Raw genomic sequence first — 25,617 nt, forward strand, 5'->3', positions numbered from 1 at the left:
CAAAAGTAAACACTCAGTAGAGTAACGAAATAGGTGACGAAGAAGACTTTAAGGGAGAGTAAAGTAGAGGGAGTAAAGTAGAACTGGCTTAGTTGTTCATAGCAACCAATCAGATTCCACCTTTCATTTTGACCACTTCTTTGGAGAATGATAGGTGGAATCTGATTGGTTTTTATGAGTCCTCTCCTGCATAACGGAAACCAGACAGATCCGTTATGCGGTCCATGGACTTCTATTATGACGGAATGCAAAACAGAATGCCTCTTAAAGGGATTCTGTCAGCTAGTTTGAGCCTATAGAGCTGAGGACATGTGCTGCTATTTTGCCACTAGCACGTCCACAATATACATTTCCCATAGCTCTGAGTGCTTTTATTCTGAAAAAAAAATTAAAAAATTATATATATATGCAAATAAAGCTAGTAAGGAGCCCAAGGGGCTGTTGCCAACGTTTCAGGAGCCCAGCCACGCCCACTGTGAAGGAGCCCAGCACCACCCCGCATCCTCCGAATCTCCTCCTTGCTCCCCTGATGTCACATAGTTGAAGCGCCGTAATCTCGCGCATCCCAGCTAGCGCATGTGCAGTTCGTTCCCTGAGGCTGATGCCAGCACAGGTAAGGAACACCATTCCGGCACTCACATGCGGCGAGATTACACACGCGAGATTACAGCACTTCAACTCTGTGACGTCGGGGGAATAAGGAGGAGATTCGTAGGATGCGGGCGGTTCTGGGCTCCTTCACAGTGGGTGTGGCTGGGCTCCTGAAACGTTGGCAACAGCCCCTTGGGCTCCTTACTAGCCTCTTTTGCATATAAATAGTTTTTTTTTACTGACTAAAAGCACTCACAGCTATGGGAAATGTATATTGCAGGCCGTGCTAGTGGTGATCTAGCAGCGCATGTCCTCAGCTCTATAGGCTCAAACTAGCTGACAGAATCCTTTTAAAGGCATTCTGCTATGCATTCCGTCATAGAATTCCGTTATGGCCCGTGGTAACGGAATCCATAACGGAATTGCCAAAAACCCCGAATGTCGAACTTCAAAACACCAAAGTGAAATTCCATACACTGCCGCCTGGATCTATACCACACGTGAATGCATGAGTCTTACTGCTTCACTATGATTTAGTTCTAGACATTTCATTTTGCACTCCCTTAGTTCTGCCCAGGCTCCTTGTAGTCAACATTCATTTACACTCTGACCAATTTATTAATATTACTATTGTTTTTTTATGATCACAGACATCCAGAATTACCCGCTCTGACAACGACAAAGACAACGGCTGGGATGCTTGGGGGAGCTGGAGTGACTGTTCACGGACTTGTGGTGGAGGAGCATCCTACTCTTTACGAAGATGTTTGAATGGACGGTTAGTAATGATTTCCAGTATCAGGGGCCTCATGTTTTGCTTTTTTCAAATATTTTTTTTTAATTGCCTGCAAACATTAAAAAGTTAGGATGAGCAAGTAGGGATGAGCGGTGCGAGCTTCAGATCCTAGATCCAAAGTCACTTCACTCAAAACTTCGGTTTAATGCTGTACAGAGATCTGTATCCATACAGCATTAAAATGTATGGCCTCCGACGAGGCGAAGTTAGTTATTCCCGAAGTCTCGCGAAACTTCAGTGAATAACTTCGGTTTTTGATTTTTAAACTGAAAAACCATTTTAAAACTTGGATCTGAATTCAGCTTCGGTTCCGATGTAACAGTCGGAACCAAAGCAGAGTTTGGATCTAAGTTTTAAAATGGTTTTTCAGTTTAAAAATCAAATACCAAAGTTATTCACCAAAGTCTTGTAATACTTTGGGAATAACTAACTTCGCCTCGTCGGAGGCCATACTCACGCCTGTATGTGTTTCGAAAATTGCGGATCCGTAAAACACGGACATCGGCAATGTGCGTTCCGCATTTTGCGGACTGCACATCGCCGGCACTCTCATAGAAAATGCCTTTTCTTGTCCGCAATTGCTGTCCAACTGTACTACATGTACTGTACTGCTGTCCAACTGTACTACATGTACTGCATTGCTCTATAGCTTTACTGCATTTACTGTATTGCTTTCCACCTATACTACTTGTACTGTACTGCTCTCTGCCTGTACTAAATGCTCTTTACTGCTCTCCACCTGTACTACATGTACTGTGCTGCTTTTTACCTGTACTACATGTACTGTGCTACATTCTCTGTACTGCTTTCCACCTGTACAACATGTACTGTGCTGCTCTTTACCTGTACTACATGTACTGTGCTACATTCTCTGTACTGCTCTCCACCTGTACTACATTGCTGTATAGCTTTACTGCATATACTGTATCGATTTCTACCTGTACTGTCCTGCTCTCTATCTGTACTACATGTACTGTACTGCTCTCCACCTGTACTACATGTACTGTACTGCTCTCTATCTGTACTACATGTTCAGTACTTCTCTCTATCTGTACTACATGTACTGTACTGCTCTCTATCTGTACTACATGTACTCTTTACCTGGCTCTTTACCTGCACTAGATGTGTTGCACTGCTCTCTACCTGTGCTACATGTGCTGTACTACTCTCTACCTGTATTGCATGTTCTCTGCACTGCTCACTACCTCTACTGCATGTTCAGTACTTCTCTCTACCTGTACTACATGTACTGTACTGCTCTCTACCTGTACTACATGTACTCTTCACCTGGCTCTTTACCTGCACTAGATGTGTTGCACTGCTCTCTACCTGTGCTACATGTGCTGTACTACTCTCTACCTGTATTGCATGTTCTCTGCACTGCTCAATACCTGTACTGCATGTTCAGTACTTCTCTCTACCTGTACTACATGTACTGTACTGCTCTCTATCTGTACTGTACTATTCCACCTGTGACACGTCTACTGCATTCGCTGCCTGTACTACATGCCATGTACTGCTCTCTTCCTGTGTAATACAGGCATATACTGACTGCTAACAATCTGTGCAAAAGCCCAGGACAAGTTTTCTCTTTCAAAATAAGCTGCATATTGTACTTAGAGATTCCAGCAGCTGTTTATGACATTTATATGGAATGACATATTCTGTATTGGTTATCTGTTTATGGTTCTCTAATTTCCATGTTTTCCTTTATTTTCTTACTTACTAGTTTTCCTTTTTTTAAGCTTCTTCTAGAACAAATTAATACCAAGGGAGCAGTATCCCTTTGTATGTAAATGCAATTAAATGTAGTTTTTCAAGTATAAAATCCAACTAGCCCCATCTGTAGGGATTCAAAACATGTGTTACTACCAGTAAACTTACTGTAAGACAGTATATTAGAAGGTAAAACTACATGGGTTACTTTACAATTGTGGTAATATTCTTCATCTTTCATGGCCATCTCTTTCATTGTGGTAATCTCTTAGCTGATGGTGGTATTATCAGCAATATGATTAATGGACAAAATTATGAAATGATTTACAGTGGTTTTTGATGCCATCCTTTGGATAGCAGCTTTGTTTAGTATTGCAGCTCAGCCCCATTCACTTGAATTGCACTCAGCTGAGCCTAGGCTACGTGACTGATGAACAGGCTACGGCACTCAGCCTCTTCAAACAGCTGATCGGTGGTGGTATCGAGAGTTGGACCCACGATGATCCGATATTGATGACCTATTTGGAGCAGGGAACTTAAAGTGGGCCTGGAAAAGAAAACTAAAAGTGGCCCCATGTTGTAGGTGGTGTGACACAGTGAAGGGTATGGTCTGGGAAAACAGGTATTTTCCTCCCAGCATGTGCTGATTTGCAGCCAGGGTCAAACACCAGACTGGATTTTAAGTGCCGGTCCGTGTTTTGACAGCACCTAGCTGTCCTTAAAAGACAGCTGGGCTCAGCAGCAAAGGGTGTGTGCTGGGATCTGGGGCCTGTGCCGTGTTAGAGGGCTGAGACCCGTGTTTAGGGGAAACAGGCCCCCTAAAAGCCTGCTATGGACTGCTGGAGATAGAACTGCCAACAAGGTGACTTTTTGCTATGTGGACTTTCCATTGTGTGTGAACTATCACAAAGACTGCAAAGTGATGTCATGTTTTTTGCCTTATGTGTGAATAAACACGGAAGTTTGATTTAAGAACTGGTAATTTGCCTCTGTGCTGCGTCCGCATACCCTGTCTACCAGAGCGAATCCCCACAGTGGGTCCAAATTGACAGAAGTGGACAAAATAAATAGGCAGGGATAACAGAAGTAGGCAGTGCCTGCAATACCGTAGTGCAGCACAGAATACTGCCCCAGCACAACCAAATACTACAGGGCAGCTCAAAATACTGCCGCCCCAACCACAGTATTCAACTGTATAACCGTCATGAGGACGGTAATACAGTTGAGTACCTGTAGCCATTGAGCATCAGATCATTATGTACCTGGCCTTCGGCCATCAAGAGGGCTTGAGTTGCCCCCTGGGCATCGGCCCACCAGGAAATTATGGCCCCTATGGCCAATCCGCCCCTGATCCTGAGAATAGGTTATTAGTATCAGAATCTCTGAAAAGTCCTTTAACTGAGTAGTTTGCACAGTGTTAGAAAAATATAAATGAACCTTATGTTACCAGATTCATTCTTCTAATGTATTGACTGTTAAGTGGGGAATTTCTTTCTCGCTTAAAAAGACAGAAAACAACCAGGCAGAATTTATTCCTAAAATCAACCACTTCGGTCCTTCATGTTGATACGTTACCATTTATTCAATCTTTCTAAAACATTCATTAGTTACATTAATTCCAGAATTTAGCTAATTGAACAAACCCTCATGCTATGCATAACATCATGTTTTTATGCTTTTAGACAGTCATAAAGTGTCACCAACACTTCCCACTACTGCCTACACCTAAATCAAGTAGTTACAATGGCACAAATTCATAGATATCGGCAATATGTTTCTTAGAGAACATAGTCAAAATGGAAAATTGCTTATATGAATTATGAAAATAAAATATTTGGTGTAACTGGCTACTATGAATACAAATTACTTATGTAGTACCACATAACGGTTTGGGTACTAAAAGAGGATCTAACGTGCTACAATAGCTTTTCTTAGGACTTTGCCCTAGTATTTGTAACCTTCGTTATTACTTCTGGAAATGCATAAAAATATTGCCAATTGGGTATTACCATTACTCTTCTCAATACTGCATGTCTTTACTTACTTTACAGACATATCAGATGTGGCAGGTCTTCTGTGAGAAGTTATGGAATTAATGATATATTGCTAGAATATAAAGAACCATGGAGGATACATAATGCATAAAGAAATTAGTGCTTTCACAACAAAGCAAAACATTTAAAGGGAAACTGCCACCAGCGACTTCCCTATCAAACTGTTTGCAATCCGCTATCCACACATAGCCGAGCATCGGAACAGCTTGAAAAAGGGCACCTACTGAAAAGGGCCCGAAACGTTGCACTGATGTATATTGTGTACCAGTGGTGTTGAAATGAATGAAATAAAAGAAGCAATTTTCCACATAACCTCATCGGTGTGCTGTCTTAAACCATAAATACATATTAACTTTTATACGAATCCCCAGGTGGAGGGAGATCTAACTGGGGACGTGCACCCACAAAATTCCTCTGGACGAGTGCTGTGGCCACAACTCTGCATCACCGAAGCTCCACTCATTTATGTGGCCAGCCCCTCTCTGGCTGCTCTCCTTCTGCCTGGCCCTGTCAATAAAAGCAATGAGGCAAGGGGGCTGGCTACAGAAAGGAGTTGAGCTTTATTGTAACAAGAGCAATGGTGAAGCCCTCATTGCACCAAAGGGCTAATTTGCATATTAAGAAAAAGTATCATAACTTGGAAACGAAGCCGCGGATCAACAAATGAAAAGCAATGTTTTAATCAGGCGGACCACATCTATGTGTCTATACAAAGAGTTGGATAGGGAAGTCGCTGGTGATAGATTCCCTTTAATTCTTGGCAATTAACTCTTAGCAGTGATACACTGGGTCACTGCACTTGCAGCTTAACCATGAGAAGTACATTCTTTACCATAGAGCACAAACTTCAAGCCCCAAATGTGATTTTGAAAAAAGAAATTCATTACTGGGTCTGGTAATAAACTCAGTTTAATTGTACAAATTAGATGCTATTATAATCATGTTAAATCAAATTGTATTCATCATGTGAGAATTATTGATTGTATGGATTACAATGATTCTCATGCTTCCACGACATTGTATTTCAGGAGCTGTGAAGGCCGGAACATTCGTTACAGAACATGCAGTAATAACGTAAGTCTGATCCATTCTTCATTTCCTTTCCTTCATTCTCTACAAGCTGTAAACTTGGGGATGGTCCCTGTCTCTGTTTTCCTATACTTCTTCCTCGGGGCTTTGTGCTCCCACTTCCCAATAATGTCTCTTCTCAGCTGAGTTTTCCTGCCAAGCAGTGATTCACAATGTGTGTCAGGAGGAAGCTGAGAGGATTTAAGAAACAACATATTTTATCTAAAAGTAGCTAATATTTGGACTTTTATTGTCTACAAAGAAGACAGTGTTTTGCTCATTAAAGAGGAAGGATTTCCTTGAAACATTTCTTTGAAAGCGCATATAAGTCTGTTTATTACAAAAATGAAAAAGCTTAATTGTGATAGTGTATGAGACGGGAAGGTTTGCTTCCTATAACGCAATACTGGCCTCCTGTGGTCAAAGTCTGTGTCTAGCAGGGAGCAGGTGCAGTGAGAATGAGAGTACTCGCTCATCATGGCTTATCATTTTGTGCTCACCTTTCCAACCTGTCCCACAACCACCGCTATAACTGGCCTGTAACGTATCTGTATGTTATATATATTCATGTAGATTCATCTAAATGATTCCGATATAATGGGTGCAGTTCTTTAATCCGTTGACTGCTGTATCAGATCCATTGTGATTGCTGTTGACTGCTGAGATGTTTCTAATGAAGATCTTATGCATATGGCGGTATTATGGCTGTTATCAGACACCATAGACATGCCTGGAGCTACCTGTTTCAGGGGAGAATATTTCTGATAGGCTGCACCCCATGGAACAGCGTGCAGTGCCACACATAGTCTAGGTACAGAATCTAGGCTCTGCCTGACGCCCAAGGGGTAAATAGTTCACTCTCTTTTTCGACTTTGCGTATAACTTACTTCAGCTCATCGGAGCCCATACTGTACATACTAAGGCTACATTCACACGACCACATTGAAAAATTCCCATGCGAACATACAATTAGGCTTTCAAAGCCGCAGCCTTGGTCTTGAGTGTATGTTTTAAACCTATCTGACTTGAAACCTTGCAATCCTGGTTAGTCATGCATCCTATGACAACATATTGGCTGTCGCAGTTTCCTTTACATATGCTGCGTGTCCCTCTATTCTTTGATGTGTCATCTCCGCTGAACGTTCACTTTAAACCACCCCCCTTGACATGAGCTTGCATACAGCTATAAAATACTGCACCGACCAAGCATGGCCCCACATAAATACATGGCTTTCTAATCAGAGAATTTGTATTATTTCACAGTGAAATTGGTTTCATGTGTTTTTTTTTTTTTTCCCTTTTGTCAAGTGTTTCATGGTAAGCAGCCAGGAGCAGGTTTATACTGATGGAGTTCAGTCCGGGTCTATTGTGCAGGCATACTTCTCTGATGTGTAATATATACAATAATTATGCAGTTGTTTATTATTAGAGCTGTGGAACCCATCCATTTAGTGCAAAGACATTTACCATGACACGTACCCTTAGGAACATTGCTAAAGACTCACAGCAGAGCCCAGTGCACGAAGCCTGGATGACAGTGCACAGGGGACATTTGGCTGGTACAAAGCCACGTAGCATCTAAGGACTTCTGCACAGAGCCTGTCAGACTCCATACATACAGAGATACTCTTATCTAGGATCAATGCTTGTAGAAGTGAAGACCTGCATATGAATCTGATGGAGCATACCCAGGGGCGTAGCTAAGGGCTCATGGGCTCTGGTGCAAGAGTTCAGCTTGGGGCAGGGAAGCACATAGTCTTCGTGGTGCCTGAACCGGCAACCCCCACATGCCAAATTCTTGACGTAACCCCTCCTCTCCAGCCAGAGGTGTAACTTGGCCATCAAGCACTTTCTATAATACTGGTGTCTTTTTACACGGCACAAGGGTCTTTGGGCCCCCTCAGGTTCCTGGGCCCGGTTGCAACTGCTACCTCTGCACCCCCTATAGCTATGCCCCTGAGCATACCACAATTTTTCTTTCTGCAGGATTTGTACAGAAGTCAACAAAAGTAAACTTCTGCATGCCTCCAGGTGAAATCAGAGGCATCCAGAGGTGCAGTGGAGGACTCATGTACATTGACAGTCTAATTATGGCTCCATATTAATTACAGCATAATATGGCCCTGTACATGCTGGTAAACATGGATGAGATTTTATACAGGTAGCACAAGGATGGTGACCATGTGCCGTATGGTTTTCTTGAAGACCTATTCATGTGTAAAAAAGTCTTGCAGGAAAACTAAAGCTGGATGGTGCATGCTGTGATTCTCTGTGCGTGGATCAATGGTCTGTGTGGAAAATTGCTCACTCGGACAGGACAAATGTATGTCCGAATAAACCTTAAGGCAGGCTTTTCTACTTGGGTGTCCGCTTGGCTTACCCGGTTGCACTTCCGCAATGAGTCTTCCCACACTATTACTGGGCCGCCTGCGTCGCTCTATCACTGTTTCAACCAGCCGTGCTGACAGTGGAGCTGGTTGACCTATTAGGGAGCAAGCACACCGGGCCAATCAGTGTCTGCACCAGCATCATGTGCTTCCTGAAGGCAGTGTATTAAACAGGCATCTGCTGCCTACAGTTGCCTGTGATTTGTTCTTCTTACCTCACACACTTGAGTTTCATGTGGATCCCTGGACTTCTTTCCTTCTGCCTGTTAGTGACTTCGCCTCTGACTGCTGACTCTGGTTCTGAAGTTAACTTCCGGTTTTGACCCTGCTTGGTATATTACTCTGGCGTTGTTTTTTCCTTGGTTCTGATGGTTTTCTCTGGTTTTGACTCAGTCTGTCTGACTTCCCCTTTTGTCTTTCTTAAGTAGGTTGTGTGCACTTAGTCAGACTATCGCCCAGTTGGAGTCTGCTGATTAGGGCACATTGTCCAAGTAGGTAGGGACAGTGATGTCCATGGCCGTCAAGTCTGCACTGTTCCCTACCTGACGTGACATAGGGTTCCTTCACAGACAGTTTTGTCCCTGGTGTTTGCTTTGGCAAAAGAACTACTGACATAATCATTGTTTTTGTAGTTTTTTTTTTACCGTGTTTTACCATCTGGTGTTTATTATAGTGTTTTTTTCAATGTCTGACTTTTTTTTTATTGAAATATGTGCCCCTTGTGATGTTACTTTCTCTGTAGAACCGTATGGAAAAATTGCCATTAAAAAAACTCCAATAACCAGAAAAAGACGGCCAGTTTTCCTGTGTTATACATTTGTCATATACTTCCATGCAACATCTGGAGTTGGTATTTTTTTTTACCTAAAAACCCAGTATAAAACTCCACGGAAAAAAAACCAAAGAACTATGTGTGAACTCACCCTTATATTACTCCTACTTTGAAGCATTACAGGTTTGAGCCAGCATTTACAGTGGTTATTAGTCTCCTCCTCTTGCTTTGTTCTTCTTTTATTATGTCTTTCTATCTATTTCTCAGTTGCAAAGCTATGACATAGATTGAGCATTTTAACATGAGCCTTTTTATGAAGAGTTATTTCAGTGGCTAATACAGTCATATTTAATGCTAGGCTGCCATCCAGAATATTTCATTTTATGAAGGAGGAGGACAGTAATGCAATATTGTGCCTATATTGAAAAAGTACTAAATAACATGAAGATTGCGTCATGTAATAATTGCATTCACAAACGTGCCTGTGTATTATAGACTGAGGAGAAGTGGCGGTATACTGTAGCTTTAGTGACATAGACATGTCTTATACTTTACTACAGAACATGGACGGGTTTAGGATACATCATGACCAATATCAATGTCAGTAATTAAATGTGTGTCAATGAACAAATCACCAAAAGTATGCACACATATAATATAAATTCAATCTTTATTGTTTAAAAAGCAAAAATAATTACATATTGAAGCAATAATACATATAGAGGTAGCAGTGCAGGACAGTATTGCGACAAGTATACGCCCGCCATCCCTCCAATAACAATAACTCCTATAAGTCGTTATGCCCAGTCAAGTAAGAGATTATAAGCCACAATCTTAGTGCAAATATTGTGTGAAAGGCACATATAAAAATAAATGGCTCAAATATCCCATACCTTGACCTCATGTCATATCCTATTACCATGCTCATGTGATACTAGTAATTATCACCTAAGCATAGAGTCTCCGCAAGGCATACTCTAAATGCATACAGCCAGCACCTAATTTGGACCCTGTGTACAAAATCCTACATGCAACATAGCAAATGGAAAATGATAAACATGAGACAAGCAAGTACTAACCCGGAGTAGAGGAGGAATGGTGGCACAAACCCGACGTGCGTTTCGCCTCGCTTCTTCAGGGGGCAGGTTTAGGATACAGTTAACATCAGGGATGGGTGCATAAGGGCTTAGTTTTTCCAGTGTATAAACCAAAACAGTTTGTACCTTGAAGCTGATTTTTTACAGGTCAATGTAGATGGAATTTATTCTAGAACACATGGTGCTTTTGTGAGCGCTGCTCCCTTTTCTGTGTTTACCTGCATTCCATCAACTTTCTAGTGGCAATACAGTATAATTACAAATTCCTCACCAATTCACTTTATTACAGGGGTTGTTCATCTTCTGAGTTTTTTTGATAGATCCCCTCCGTGGAAGTATACTTACCTGCTCCCTGCCATTGGGTTTCACAGCAGTGACCCCTCTTGCATCATGTCAATTGGTCATGTGATGCAAGGGGGCAGGTCACAGCTGTGGCCAGTCATTGGCTGCCATGGTGGCTGCAACAGTGTCGAACCGGATGTTGACAGCGGAGGACCCGAGTGCTGGATAGGTGGTTGGGGAGGGAAGGAGCCAGGACCTAGTGGTGGGGAGCAGGTAAGTATGCTTCCCTCTGGAGTTAAAAAAAAACCACCATCTCATCACAAAATTAAAAACATCTAAAATAGTACACTGGGTACACATAGAAACAGAGAGGAGCTATAATGAGCCTAAATCTCCACAGCCCCTCTTCACAATACAAAGAAGTCACCTCAAGTACAGATAATAATGAACAAAATGGAAAATACAAAGAATCCACCATAATACCATTCACAAAAGTGCTGCAGATAAATCAGGAATAAATCCAGATGTCTTCATGTGCAATGAAGGTCAAGGAACAAGTATGAGGAGGTTGAGCGAATTCCCTACACATATATTTCCATAAAATATGGCTACTTTAGGTACCACTCACACTAGCTGTGTCAAGAGTGACCTGCAGCTCTTCTAGACTCTACTAGTCTTCCTCTAGACTAGTATACATCTGGTCTACACTCTACCAATTCCCAACCAGTTACCCTGCCAGGCACATCAGCTGCCTCAAAGTGCCAGTGTCTGAGCAATGGCGTCAGGATGCAGTACGGTGGAGCAGTCTACGGGAAGTGCCGTCTTGCGAGGATCTGACGGGATGACAGCAGGGTATGGCAGCTGCCTATCCCCTCCTGTGCTGGCGAATTACAGTAACATGCACATTCGACTGGATTGTCCATGCATGTTAATGAAATTATTTAATTGATGACTGAAGGATTCTGTTAGCCAGTAGTCAAGGGGTGATATGGTCCTAACAGTAGACAATATGGTATAATATTTGAGGATAAGTTATTAATTTCTTTGACCTTAGAAATAATAAAATGGTTTTATAATGTCTTCCTTGTACAATTAGTTTATACAGGTGTCATTTTATTAAGAGCAGCTTGTGAGGATTAAACTCTGCAAAGTCTTTCATTGGTCACGATGGTAAAACTATAATGTCAGGAGGTGACTAAAATTACCAGCTACAAGGAGGCAGAGATCGGTGCGTTCCTGCTTCTCGGTTACAACAATAATAAAGTCTATTTAATCCAGATGTTAACACATTTATTAAATAGTCAAACAGCTCGGCCTTATTGCACGACATCTTTCACTCTGGGCCTGTTTTGAGATGTTAACCTTGCTGAAAGGCCAATGTCATACAGATCTCTAAATCCAGAGCGTTCTGCTGATGTACGTTCAGCTTGTGTTTTTACTCTGCATTTCTCTTCATTTATTTAAAGGGTAGGCCCCTATTTTTCAACCACCTTCCCTGGAATCACTAATAGAAATTGAAACCGAATCTGGCCCCAAAGTAATACACAGTACTGTTTTTGGACACCATTTCAGTCCAGTCCAGTAGATATTTTCTTACTAGTCGGCTAGGTAAAACCACAGAAGCGATTTAGTTTTTTCAATTAATCCACTTGTTTTCCATATAATATAAAGTCGATCAATACCTTTGACTGTAGTTTGTTTTCTGCAGAATTTCAAGAATAAGTTTTATATTTCATTTTTAATTGGACACAGCCCTGGCAATATTCCTGCTTCTCATAGTTGACATACAGTGTATTTGTTGTGTCCACATCAACCGTAGCTGAAATTTGGTTAAAGACTCCAATTTCTCATGAAACAAATTTATAAGGGTTGTCTCACTTCAGCAAATGGCATTTATTACGTAGACAAAATGAATACAAGGTACTTGTTGAGTCAAAGCCATTGAACTAGGGGACACTGGTATTGATATTTAAAGGGGTTGTCCAATCTGAACATTTATGGCATGTTGATAAGATTTTATTTACTTATTTTACTCACTTATATAGCGCTTCTATGTTCCACAGCGCTTTACACACATTAGCATTACGCTGTCCCCAATGGGGCTCACAATCTACATTCCCTATCAGTATGTGTTTTGGAGTGAGGGAGGAAACCGGAGAACCCGGAAGAAACCCACGGAGAACATACAAACTCCATGCACATGTTGTCCTTGGATGGATTTGAACCTAGGAGCCCAGCGCTGCAGGGCACCATTGCTAACCACTGAGCCACTGTGCTACCCAGGAAATGCCATAAATGTCTGATAGGAATCGGTCCCAGACATAGGACCCTCACCTATCAGAAAAATGGGCCCCCTCTATGAATGGTGAGCAAGTCGTGCAATTCAGGCCTTCTCCATTGACTTAAAGGGGTTGTCGCACTCACAGCAATTAGCATTTATCATGTAGAGAAAGTTAATACAAGGCACCTACTAATGTATTGTGATTGTGCTTCCTTTACTGGCTGGATTAAGTTTTCCATCACATTATACCAGGGGCCAGCAACCTCCGGCACTCCAGGTGTTGTGAAACTACATCTTCGATCAAGCACACTTGCTTGGCTGTTCTCTGAACTCCCACAGAAGTAAAAGGAGCATGCTGGGAGTTGTAGTTTCACAACAGCTGGAGTGCCAAAGGTTGTGATCCCTGCATTATATACTGCTCGTTTCCATAGTTACGACCACCCTGCAATCCATCAACAGTGGCCGTTCCACCACATATTATATCCCCCTTTTCTCCAGAACACCACTTTTAATGCAACTTTGGGTAGTTGTCTCAAAGAAATATTACTGTATTGGTTTACAGCACTAGTCTATATATTCTTGAGATTCCACTGCCTTTTGACAGAAAGCATAGTATAGTCTACTATGCAATTTTTGTATGATTGGGGTTTGCATGATTCGTTAGGATCCGTTTCAAATGGATAAGTGAAAGCTGTCATGGCTCTGCTAAAGCCAGAATCCATCTCCCTAAGGTCGTCAGAGCTTAAAAGATATCATTCCACTATTTTTCCCTTTTGACACTTTTTAATGTGTTTTATTTTCCCCGTAGGACTGTCCTTCTGATGTTGGGGACTTCAGGGCTCAGCAATGTTCAGCACACAATGATGTCAAGTATCATGGGCAGTATTATGAGTGGCAACCAGTCTACAACGATGCCACCGCTCCCTGTGCTCTCAAGTGCCAAGCTGTAGGAAAGAACCTAGTTGTAGAGCTAGCTCCTAAAGTCCTTGATGGAACACGATGTAACACAGAGTCTCCAGACATGTGCATCAGTGGCATCTGCCAGGTAAGTGGTAAATCTTTCATATTGCAATGGCGCAGATGGAGAAATCTACTATGCAGCAACCTACAACTCTTTAAAGAGATGTAATCAGGTCATTGTGTTCAGCATGACCTTTTACCATTTTTGTTACTGTCATATTGTGTTATCTGACTATATTACACATTGTACTGAGTTGTAGTACAGCACGGTGGCACCCATAGAAATCTATAGGCCCACACCATGTCTCTGTAGTCCTCAGATTTGCATTGCCTGCCATATTATGGGAAGAATATAGAGGCACCAGAGCAGTGCCAGCAGTTCTGTAATGTAGAGCAGTTGATCTGTGTGCTTTGTGCATATGGCTTTGTCGTGTACATGAGGCCCACGTTTTAATTTTACGCTCCAACGAGAGTACAGTGCTTTATTAAAATTATCATTTGATAATTATTAGTCAAAAGGCAAAACACATGGTGAATGTGAAAATTTTTCTTTTGCTTCTCCTCCATTTCTCACGTAAAATTTAATATCCTTTCCAATGGCCAAATAAAAAAGCCATTGTAAAGGGGGTTTGCATTTCACTGCTGGCGGACGTGTCTGGTGTAGCCTTGTCAGCAAATACACGAGTTTGGCGATATCAGCCAATTAAATGGACCATAAAACTGACACCGCTTGAAAAAGCAATTCTCAATCATCTCCTTGACATCAGGATTTTTTACTCCCAATGGAAAAAATGACAGATTTCCTTTCATTTTCCATCAGAAGCTTTCTCTTGCTTGGATCTTAGGTTGTAAAATGATGGTATGCATTGGCTAGCGTAGCAGTATTTGAGACTGCATACGTTATAAGATACTTCATATATGTTCATAAAACCAAAATGGAAAGTGATAAATTTTATATCACGGGTTGTCTGTTTAGATGATAGAAGCAAGAAGAAAAGAAAGCTACATTTTTTTTTTAGCATATATGCAGTATTTTATGGGTAGCATGGTGGTGCAGTCCAAGGAGTCCAAGATTCAAAACTGACCAAGGGCAACATCTGCATGGAGTTTGTGTGTTCTCCATATGTTGATGGGGCTTCCTCCTGATAATCAAGGTACAATTATGCTCCAATTAAAGAAAAAATACTCATATGGGGAACGAACAGAACATTTACCTGGTTCTTTGCTTTCCATCTTTTGCTGCACTACTTCTACACTGTGCTTCAGTAGCCCCAGACAGTACTTCCTCCTTGTCCATCTCTGCTCTTGGATTGGTCAGCACTATTCACGTGAGCGGTTCTGGCCAATCCATGGGTAGTAGGAAGTGTCTAGGACACAGTATGCATCAGGTAGTCTTGAGAGCTGTGCAGCCATCTTGGATGGCACAAGAGGAACGCTGGAATTGACGGATCTACTGCTAAAAAGATGAAAATGAGAGCCGCATGTCTTTGGTTCCTTCCCCAGTTAATTCTTTTTTTTTTTATCAGATATCTTCTTATTAATTTTCTTTCAGGCAAGCAAATAAAATATACATTATGTTCAGGGGCGGACTGACCGGTCGGGCACTTCGGACATGGGGGCCCGCTCCAGAATAACATTATGTGTTAATGTTATGCCCAGCAGCCCGATTACGAATGTTATGCTGGCCTGGTAATGGCAGCGGGGCCCGGTGCAGTCACTGTATTCTATTACACCGGGCCCCGCTCACTGTAATACTAATATTCATATGTGAACAACTTGAAATCCTCTGCGATCCTCTCTACAAACTCAGTAGCAGGCCGGGCGGCAGCGCAACTCACTGACATCACGCTTCTGCTCCTCCCACTTTATGAATGAAGTAGGAGGAGCAGGCGTGTGACGTCAGCGAGTTGCGCTGCCGCCCGGCCTGCTACTGAGTTTGTGAGTACAGAGAGCTCAGAGGGAGAGGATCGCAGAGGATTTCAAGTTGTTCACATATGAATATTAGTATTACAGTGAGCGGGGCCCTGTGTAATAGAATACAGTGACTGCACCGGGCCCCGCTGCCATTACAACACCAGATGCCGACCCCCAGACCCTGTATTGGGGATCATTCACTCAAAGGGACACTGTTATGGGGGGGATCTGTGGATGACACATATATAGCATAAGGTGCTTTATATGTGTCACCCACAGATCCCCCCCACAACAGTGCCATCCACAGAGCCCCCACAACAGTGCCATCCACAGAGCCCCCATAACAGTGCAATCCACAGAGCCCCCACAACAGTGCCATCCACAGAGCCCCCACAACAGTGCCATCCACAGAGCCCCCACAACAGTGCCATCCACAGAGCCCCCACAACAGTGCCATCCACAGAGCCCCCACAACAGTGCCATCCACAGAGCCCCCACAACAGTGCCATCCACAGAGCCCCCATAACACCTTTTGGTTCAAAATATTTTTTCATTTGGCTATTCCCCACCCCTCTTGTAATTGTTCCGCTACTTGTGGGCTGCGCGGGAATGAGTTCAGTCACTTCGGTGGGCAATCCCGTCCTGCAGCGCGTGATCCCGCAAGACCCGCCGCTGTAGGTCACGGGTCTCGCGGGATCACGCGCCGCAGGATGGGATTGCGCACCGAAGTGACTGAACCCATGTAGCCCGCAAGTAGCAGATCAGTGGAACAAGTACAAGGTGGGTGGGGGGATGATCTGTGTGGTTGCCCAGACGGCTAGGCCCTTCACAGTAGTTATTAACTCCTTTCAGCAGTCCCCCATTCACGGAAGGGGGGACTGCTGAAAGGGATTAATAACTACTGTGAAGGGCCTCCCCCCCCTTTAACAGTAGTTATGCCCAGATATGTGCCCCCTTTACAGTAGTTATGCCCACACTGCTTCTAACAGAGGCTCACTAATGGACGCTGAGATTAGATCACCCCATACGAAAGCATTGAATCAATGCTTTCCTATGGGGAAAAATTTGACCCTGGAGGTCATCATGCAGGGTGTGAGGACGTCCAGCATCAGATACCGGACCAAAGGTCTGTTTCACTCCAGGAAGCCCTCAGGTGGCTGCCAGCCACTAGAGGCTGACTTATTGCTGGAATGTAAACAATGCAGTTTCTCTAGAACATTGCAGCTCGATTTGCAAAAGGGACACTGTACCTAGACCACTTCAATGAGCTGAAGGGGTCTGGGTGCCTTTTGTGTCACTTTAACTTTGAAATCTTATTAAAGATTGTGTAGGGTGTGGCTGGAGGCGGGGCAGGGAGGCGGGACAAGGGTAGGGCTTGCAGCAGAACATGAGTGGGGCCTGTAAGGGGGCCCTTGATTTATTTTGCCCGGGGGCCCTGAGGGTTCTCAGTCCGCCCCTGATTATGTTCACAGGTACAAGCATAATTTAAACATAATCAAGTATCATTTTGTCTTTTTTTTTTGTCCTTTTTGTTTTAACGTAACAAACTGAAGTGACAATCAAACAATAGTCGACTATAACACCCCAACTACTGATTCCCTTCCCTACGAGACCATCACATTGACAGTTAAATTGTAAAAAAATCCTTTCAAAAAGGATAGAAACAGAATCCCACACGTGACTCCCTGAGCAAGAAGAACTACAATCGGACAGCTGATATTCCCCCGGGACAGTGGCACACCCCAGCCCCCAGGCCACATTCTGAGTTACATCTTCCCCAACTCCCAACCTCAGGGACCCACATTACCAGAGATGCATAACTCCCCTAGCAAGCGCCAGCCATGGAATACAAAGACCAGATCTGTCAATCCAGCGTCCCCAGATAGCTTCAAATTTTGGGAGGTTATTACACTTAAGGTAGACTCCTCTTTCCAATCTAACAATTGTATTCGGTCTAGCTACATACTCAGTAATAATAGGAGGTGAAGGCTGAATCCATTTCGCTGCCAAAGTTTTACGTGCTTGATATAGCATCCTATTAATTCCAGTATTTATAGTTGTCTGCAGGCCCGTCGCTAACAGACAGGCAAAACAAGCAATTGCTTGGGGCCCCGAGCTGGCCCGGGGCCCCCGGCTACCGGTGCTTGTTTTGCTTCCTTTAAGGCTGCAGCCGCCTGAGCGCTCTATAAAGAGCCTCAGGCGGCTGCAGCACTCCTGGTTACCTCCCGAGTTCCTCCTCTGCTGACTGCTGCTCTGTAGCGTGGCCGAGCTCTCCTCCTCTACCTCCTGGCTGTCACTCAGTCCGGCCGGGTACCGCGCGGTACAAGAACAGGGGATTCAGTTTCCTGTTCCCGGCCGGACTGACAGGAAGTGTACACTGAGTGCTCACTTCCTTTTAGTCCGGCCGCGGCCGGGAACAGGAAACTGAATCTCCTGACCTGTACCACGCGGTTCCTGGCCGCACTGAGTGACAGCCAGGACTGGAGGTAGAGAGCGAGGAGCTCGGCCACACTACAGGGTCCAGGGATGGAGACGGAGGACTGAATTAACTTAGGAACTTATCTAAGGTAGGGTAGGGAGTAAAAAAAAAAAAAAAAACAGGGAGGGGGAGAGTAAGTAGGACATTTGTTGAAAATGTTCAAATTTCATGCACATTAAATGCAACAGCAGTATTTGCACTGTAAACCTCCTTTTTTATTTATATAAAGTGTGGGTGAACTTAAACTGTATGGCTATACTGTGGTTCCTGTAGGCTTTGCGTGCATAAGGTGGGGAGGGCGTGGAGGGGGGGCCTCCATGTCTATTTTGCTTGGGGCCCCCAAATTCCTTCAAACGGCCCTGGTTGTCTGTATATGCTCAGTCATAGATACCTAGTAAGCACATATTCGGGTCAGGAGAGAAATTTGCACAATACACCTTATTAATGAGTTGCATTATTTCCCTCCAGTATGTCGCCAATGACTTACAGTTCCAAAGCAGATGGAACAGTCCAGCTTCTGGCTCATTGCATTTCGGACAGTTGGAATTTTCCCTATAACCAATTTTAAATAAGAATATCGGAGTTTTGTACACCCTGTAGATTAAAAACAATTGGGATAGCCTGGCTAATTCTTTTTTTTAAGCCAGAGGGTTGCTTTAATATAAGTTATGTTAGAGTGTAGATTGTGAACCATATTGGGGACAGTGAGTGATGACAACCTCAGTACAGCTCTGAGGATTATGTCGGCGATATATAAATCAATAAAATGAATAGGTAAATTATATAGAGTACATATGAAATAATGAATGGGAGCAGCACTGCAGTAACTGGCCACTACACAGATGCCTGGTTCCAGCGCTGGAGCTACTGCAAACATCTGATAGGTAGAGGTGTTGAGTATCAGATCCGATATTGATGACCTATCCTAAGAATAGGCTATCAGTATTTTAGTATCGGAGAACCCCATTTAAGTTCAAAAAGATGTTGAGTGCATCAGCTCTTGTTATGAGTTCCAAACCCAATGTGTAAGATGCTTGAGCAGTATCACTCCGTATTGTTTATTGGCCCTGTATCCTCTTTTTATGACGCTCCTCTATTTATATGATTTTAGCTAAACAGAAAACCTAATGGATTATAATCACTTAGAAAAGTGTAAACATTTATCTTGCTTTAAAAACTTCCCAGAACCTTTTTTTTTTTTTTTTTTACTGTGGTTTTACAGTTAATTTGCTTTAGTATTTTTGGCTATTATCCCTCAGACTGGCTGAATGTTCTGTTATGTTTCATAAAATAAATCAACATAGCATAAAGCATTTTTCAAGAAATTGCATATTGTCATCAGCAAATGTTATGCAATCAGTGCACTGGTTCTAGTTGGTTTGAATGATGATAGTACAATCCTGTCATCCAAATAGTTACCCCTAACATGTGAAGTAGGAAGTATTAAAGGGGTCACCCAATCAGATGATGTTACGGTCTCAGGGATTTTCAATATTTTACTGTTTAGCAGGATCCAACTGCTGGGATTCCCACCTTCCCTAGAACAAAGGGGCTGGTGCCCAGTTGTTACTTTCTCAAACCGCTACAGACAAGTCTGTAGGTCTAGACAGTTTCTTGAAATCATCCTTGGTGCGATTATATGCAGAGAGTGGAGCAGAGCAGCTTGTATGTAATGCATACTGTTGCATCCTCCATTAGTGTCGGAGTTGTGACATGTTTTTGGCATGAACTACAAATGATTTGGCAGGTGCTTTGACTCTTACAGTAAGTCATCTAAACAAACATATCCTTCTGCTGATGTGGACTCCATTCCCTCGCTGTCTGCAAGCAACAAATCATTTTCTTGGGAGACTTTCTTGGGAGACATTCATTGTGACAACGTCTTAAAAGAGGTGTTCAGAAATGAATGACTTTTTGTCTAAATACCGTTGTTGTTTAATCCTGTATATGGTATGGTGCCCAAAGCAAGCTAAGCAGAGAATCCGAGATGATGTAACGAGAGTAGTGTTTCACCAGTATACATCACATTTTGTATGAGCTAATTCTCCTAATATCCAGGGCTTTCATTAATGATCACTTACACTGAATCCATACTTGCATAGGGAACTAAGACAGCAATGATCACTAATATATTTCTGCTGTGGAAATTGACTTCAAATTCCCAGATGTTGCCTTGTATGTTAGAAGCTGATGTCTCCTTTATTATTATGCCGTATAACAGTATATAGTGCTAGTATATCCCACAGCCCTTAAAGGGATGATCCCACAGATGTAAAACTCTTTTTACTACCTATCTTCTTATCTGGAATACTTTCTTCCGTGGGGAGTCGTTGGAGCGGCGCTAGAACCGCATAAGCCTGCCTCCTGGTGCTCCAATAGCTCATTAGCATATTTATAAAGGTTCAGATTTCTCCACAATGCTACTACCCACAGATAAAGAATAGGTATAGTTTTAATCCGCGTCAGCAACCCTAACAGGCTATATGCCTGGTTGTATAGAGTTGATATGGGTGACAGAGCCGCTTTAATAAATGCCATATAATCACCTCACAAGCACATTGGTCAAGAATAACCAGAAATGGCCAACCCCTTTAAGCACCTGCATCTCCCAGAATGCATTGGAATTAGCTCTTGTTAACCGCTTTCTTCCCGGCATACAAAATAGTCCCTCACATATGGCCTCAGAGATATATAAAGTATGTAATACCCCTACACTGTTTGTAAGACAAGAGACATAGACCTGTTTCACATCTGTGTTTAAGCAGATCCGACAGGCTGTCTGGCTGGGAACAGCCACTGCCAGGCGCAGCTGTGTGCTGCCGGAATTCCGTCCAGCCCTATTCACTATAATGGGGATTGGCAGAAATTCGGCCGCAACCCAGCAAACATACAGAGGAGTGGCCGGACAGTAAATAGTGAATGAAGCCGGAGCTGTATCATAAGAGTTGCACCAGAAAACATATGATATGCTGCAGGGGAGCACCCAGGAATTTTGTCTAGGGGGGCATGTGTAGTGCAAAAAAATGTGGCATGTGTAGTGCGCTGTGCCAATTCTTTTGCCTGCCCATTTTTCAAAGCCCCCTTTATATTTAAAGAAGGGGGCGCGGCCATTTTAGCCCCACCCATTATTAAAAGCCCCTCCTACATATAATAGGCCACGCCCAACAAACCCTGTACAGCTGAAATTCTATTGTTGAGGCCTGTCTCTACACATCATACGGAGAGGGGAGGGTCTGTCCTGGCTGCACTGCCTGCTTATACAACAAGCTACAGCCAGGAAGCTCCTTCGCTCTCCTCCCTCCCCTGATCCTGCTCAAGGCCTGTGGTTTCCCCCCCCACCATCTGCCACCCGCTCGTGGCCTGCTGCCCCCTTTGGCCATCCTCACCAAGCTCTGAATCCTCCTTCTGCAAATGGCAGGGGGAGGAGCCGGAGCATCTCCTCTCCTACATAGCACCACATACCTCTTACATCCAGTGATGTCACCTTTGTTGTAGACATTCTCTTTCTTCATCTTCTCCATTCAGACCAGACCGCCATGATGATTTTTCAGCCATCTCCCGTCTCTGCAGAGATTAACAAACAGACATTAGTTTCCCAATTTCCGTCATCTACACATCTTCCTGCCACCCCCAATACTATACTGCAAAGAAAGTCCCCCTGGAAATACTACTACCACACAGATAGTGCCCCCTTCAACAATTATTGGCACACAGTGCTCTAAAAAATAACTGCACCCAGACAATAATAGTATAAAGATAATGTCCCCCAAAAATTATTATGCTAAGCTGATACTGTGCCCCCCAATAATGCCCCTATAGTGCCCATACTAGTAATCATGTTCCTCATAGCCCCCCAGTAGTAGTAAAGCTAATACCCCCTAGTAGTAATAATTCTCCCTATAATATGACAGTACATGAAATACCCCCGCTTAGTGCCCGCAGTTGAGCTAATGTCCCCATAATGTATGCCAGTATAAAATACCCCTATATAGTGTCCCAGTAAATGCCCTCATAGTGCTTCTCTCGCCCTTCCCCATAGTGTCCCCCATAATATGCCAGTAAAAAATGCCCCTTCTAAGTGCCACCATATGCCCCAATAGTGCTCCACTCCCCCATAGTGCCCCATAGTGCCGCTCTCCCCTATAGTGCCTCCCATAATGTGCCAGTAAAAAATGCCCCCCATAATGTGCCAATAAGAAAAAAGGCCCCTTTAGAGCCCCCACTTTCCGATAGTGCCCCCAAATAATACCCCTATAGTGCCACCAGATGCCCCATAGTGCCGTTCTCCACTATAGTGTCCCCCATAATGTGTCAATAAAAAAAGCCCCTTTAGACCCCCCAGATGCCCCCATAGTGCTCCTCTCCCCTATGGTGCCCCCTCATAATGTGCCAGTAAAAAATGCCCCCTTAGTGCCACCAGATGCCATAATGCCCCCCATAATGTGCCAATAAGAAAAAAAAGTCCCCTTTAGAACCCCCACTTCTCCCATAGTGCCACCAAATAATGCCCCTATAGTGCCACCAGATGCCCCCCATAGTGCTCCTCTCCCCCATGGTGGCCCCCCCATAATGTGCCAGTAAGAAATGTCCCCAGAGTGCCACCCCCAAAAAAAATTGGGCTGTAAGAATTGTCAGATGCCCCCATAGTGCCAGCTCCCCCCCCCCCCCCAAAAAAAAAAAAAAAGAAAACACTGATACTTACCTCCATCAGCAGTGATGCGATGCAGGCCTCTTCCGGCCTGTGTCCCTGCTGTGTGCTGCCCGGCTCAGGCTGCGGGATGATGACGTCATCGCGCCGCCTGAGCCGGCCTCTGATAGGCTGCAGGCATTAGTGCCTGCGGCCTATCAGAAGAACAGGGGAGGGACACACCTCTCCCTCCCCTGCCGCAGCACAGGCATCTGTATCGCTGTCCTGAGGACAGCGATACAGATGAATATGGAGATATTCATTCACCACAATGGTAGCGCTCATCTCCTACTGCTTTCTCCCCCCCACCGCTGCCGCAATTACATCCAGGGCCGCGCCGCCTGTGGTGATCGGCGGTGCGGCCCTGAGGGATAAAAATATATATATATTGGCTGGTTGTTCTAGCGCCCGTCGGTGCGCCACTGATATGCTGTTCCCTTTAGTTGTTTTTTTTGCTTTTTTATCTCTACATTTCAAAAGGGCTGAAAATAATTCCAAAAAAAGAACAGTTAAACCAATAACTTGCCAGTCCCGGATCTCACTTCCAAAATTCTGGGATCTCTTAGTGCCATAAATCCATCCACTATGTTGCTAAATGGTTACTTCACCTCCAGATGATATCTTCAAGTCCCGCAGCAGTGAAGCACCATCAGTTCAAGATTACCAACACACAGCGTTTATACTCACAAAATGAAATCAATATAAGTGCAGATGAAAATAGCATTCAAGTCATGGGAATCGCCCAATGCGAGTTTCACTCTTGCTTTCATTCATGACTGGCAAGTAACTTGGTCTGATTTGGAATAACTTTCATGACTTTATTAAAAAATATTATTTAAATAATAAAATTACTTTGTTTTTCATAATATTCTGACACACATAACTATTTTTTTATTGGCCGACAAAGCTGTGCGAGGACCTTTTTTTTTTTTTTTTTTTATCGCATTCACTGTGTGTATTAAATAACATGATATTTTAATATATTGGACATTTTTGGAGTTATACCAGTTATGTTCAGCTTTATTATTATTTTGGTAGCTACATATGAGAAATGGATAACATGATAGTTTACATTTTTTATATTTTTTAGATATTAATTCTTTAGTCAGCTGTATTTATTTTTTGGGCATTTCTTTAATTCCCTTGGAGACTTGAACCTGCAATCGTTTGATCGCTTGTACTGTATACTGTAATACGTTTTTAATTAAAGTGTATAGGCATTTGTGCTGGAATTCTATTACATGGCAGGCTTGGTGGGGTGGGGTGCTGATAGAAGAACAGAGAGAGCCCCTCCTTCTGTCTTAACTGCTCAGATTCCACAGTTGCTATTGACCGTGGCATGTGGGATGTAAAACTGCCAGGATCATCATACGTGCATCTCAGTGCAGTAATAGTCTTAAAGGGGTTGTGCCACATATAAATGTATCCTGTCCGACAGATATTGTTGTTATATAACTTTCCCTAAATACCACCATATATCAAAACTACCTTATTCTTAAGTCATTAGCCTACCATTGCACCCTGTGGCAAATATGTTTTGATATTCAGTTGCTGTAGATCACATCCTACATTGGAGCCTTATACTGTAGGACGTAGGAAGCATCATTGGTAAAAAGAAGGGGCACGGTTAGTGTTACATGACCTGCTGATGACAGGACACATCTCACTGTCCTAAGGCATGATGCAACAGTAGACACCTTCAGCAACAGGAAATAGGATTCAAGCATGGGGAATAAGCCAAAATGGCAAATGAGGTAAATTTGAAAAAAGAAATGAATAAATAAACAATCCGAGGAGAAATGAAACGTGGAGTAATTGATGAAAATAATCTTTAGAGTAAAAAGTACTTTATGGCAGAACCTCTTTAACTGCCTACTTACAGCTATGTACTATTAACAGCGCTGTGGCTTCTGTTCCCATGTTACCTTATGTGAATGGTTGTTGGACTAATAGAAAATGTTATAGCTTCCAGAAAATTAAAGAGGACCTTTCATGGGTCCAGACATTATGAAATAAGTAGGGGGTTGTGTAAGGCATAATTCATGGATGTAATATCGCTTACTAGTTTGTCTGTCCAGCACTCCGTTTGCCCGCTGTTGCCCCCCTTCACTTTGCCCGCCTGATATGCTAATGATTATCATCGTTACAGGGAGGAGGAGGCTGCCCTGTTTATCAATGGGCATCTCCTTCTCCCTGGCTGTAGCGTGGTCCAATCGCAGACCTTCTCCCTGGCTGTAGCACAGTCCAATCGCAGCGGAGAGCGTCACAGCCAGGGAGAAGGTCTGTGATTGGACCACGCTACAGCCAGGGAGAAGGAGATGCCAGTGAGAAATAGGGCAGTCTTCTCCTCCCTGTACCGATGCTATTAATTAGCATATCATGCAGGCAAAGTGAACGGGGGCCACAGCGGGGGAACGGAGTGCCTGACAGACAAACTAGTAAGCGATATTACATCCATGAATTATTCCCTACACAACCCTCTACTTATTTCATAATGTCTGGACCCCTGAAAGGTCCTCTTTAAGGAATACGT

At 43.3% G+C, this 25,617-nt stretch overlaps 1 protein-coding gene across 2 annotated transcripts in view; it reads left to right on the forward strand.

The window, feature by feature from the left end:
- Positions 1–25,617, forward strand: part of ADAMTSL3 (ADAMTS like 3) — a 538,572-nt gene that overhangs the window by 270,790 nt on the left and 242,165 nt on the right. The window contains exons 4-6 of one of the 2 annotated variants that reach the window (XM_040414069.1): positions 1,242–1,369; positions 6,186–6,231; positions 13,853–14,089. In XM_040414069.1, coding sequence (XP_040270003.1) covers positions 1,242–1,369; positions 6,186–6,231; positions 13,853–14,089 — 411 coding nt within the window. Of the gene's footprint in view, positions 1–1,241; positions 1,370–6,185; positions 6,232–13,852; positions 14,090–25,617 lie in introns of those variants that run through there. The other variant, XM_040414070.1, reaches the window with a different exon arrangement.

This window comes from Bufo bufo, chromosome 1, assembly GCF_905171765.1.
Source record: "Bufo bufo chromosome 1, aBufBuf1.1, whole genome shotgun sequence".
Taxonomy (NCBI): Eukaryota; Metazoa; Chordata; class Amphibia; order Anura; family Bufonidae; genus Bufo; species Bufo bufo.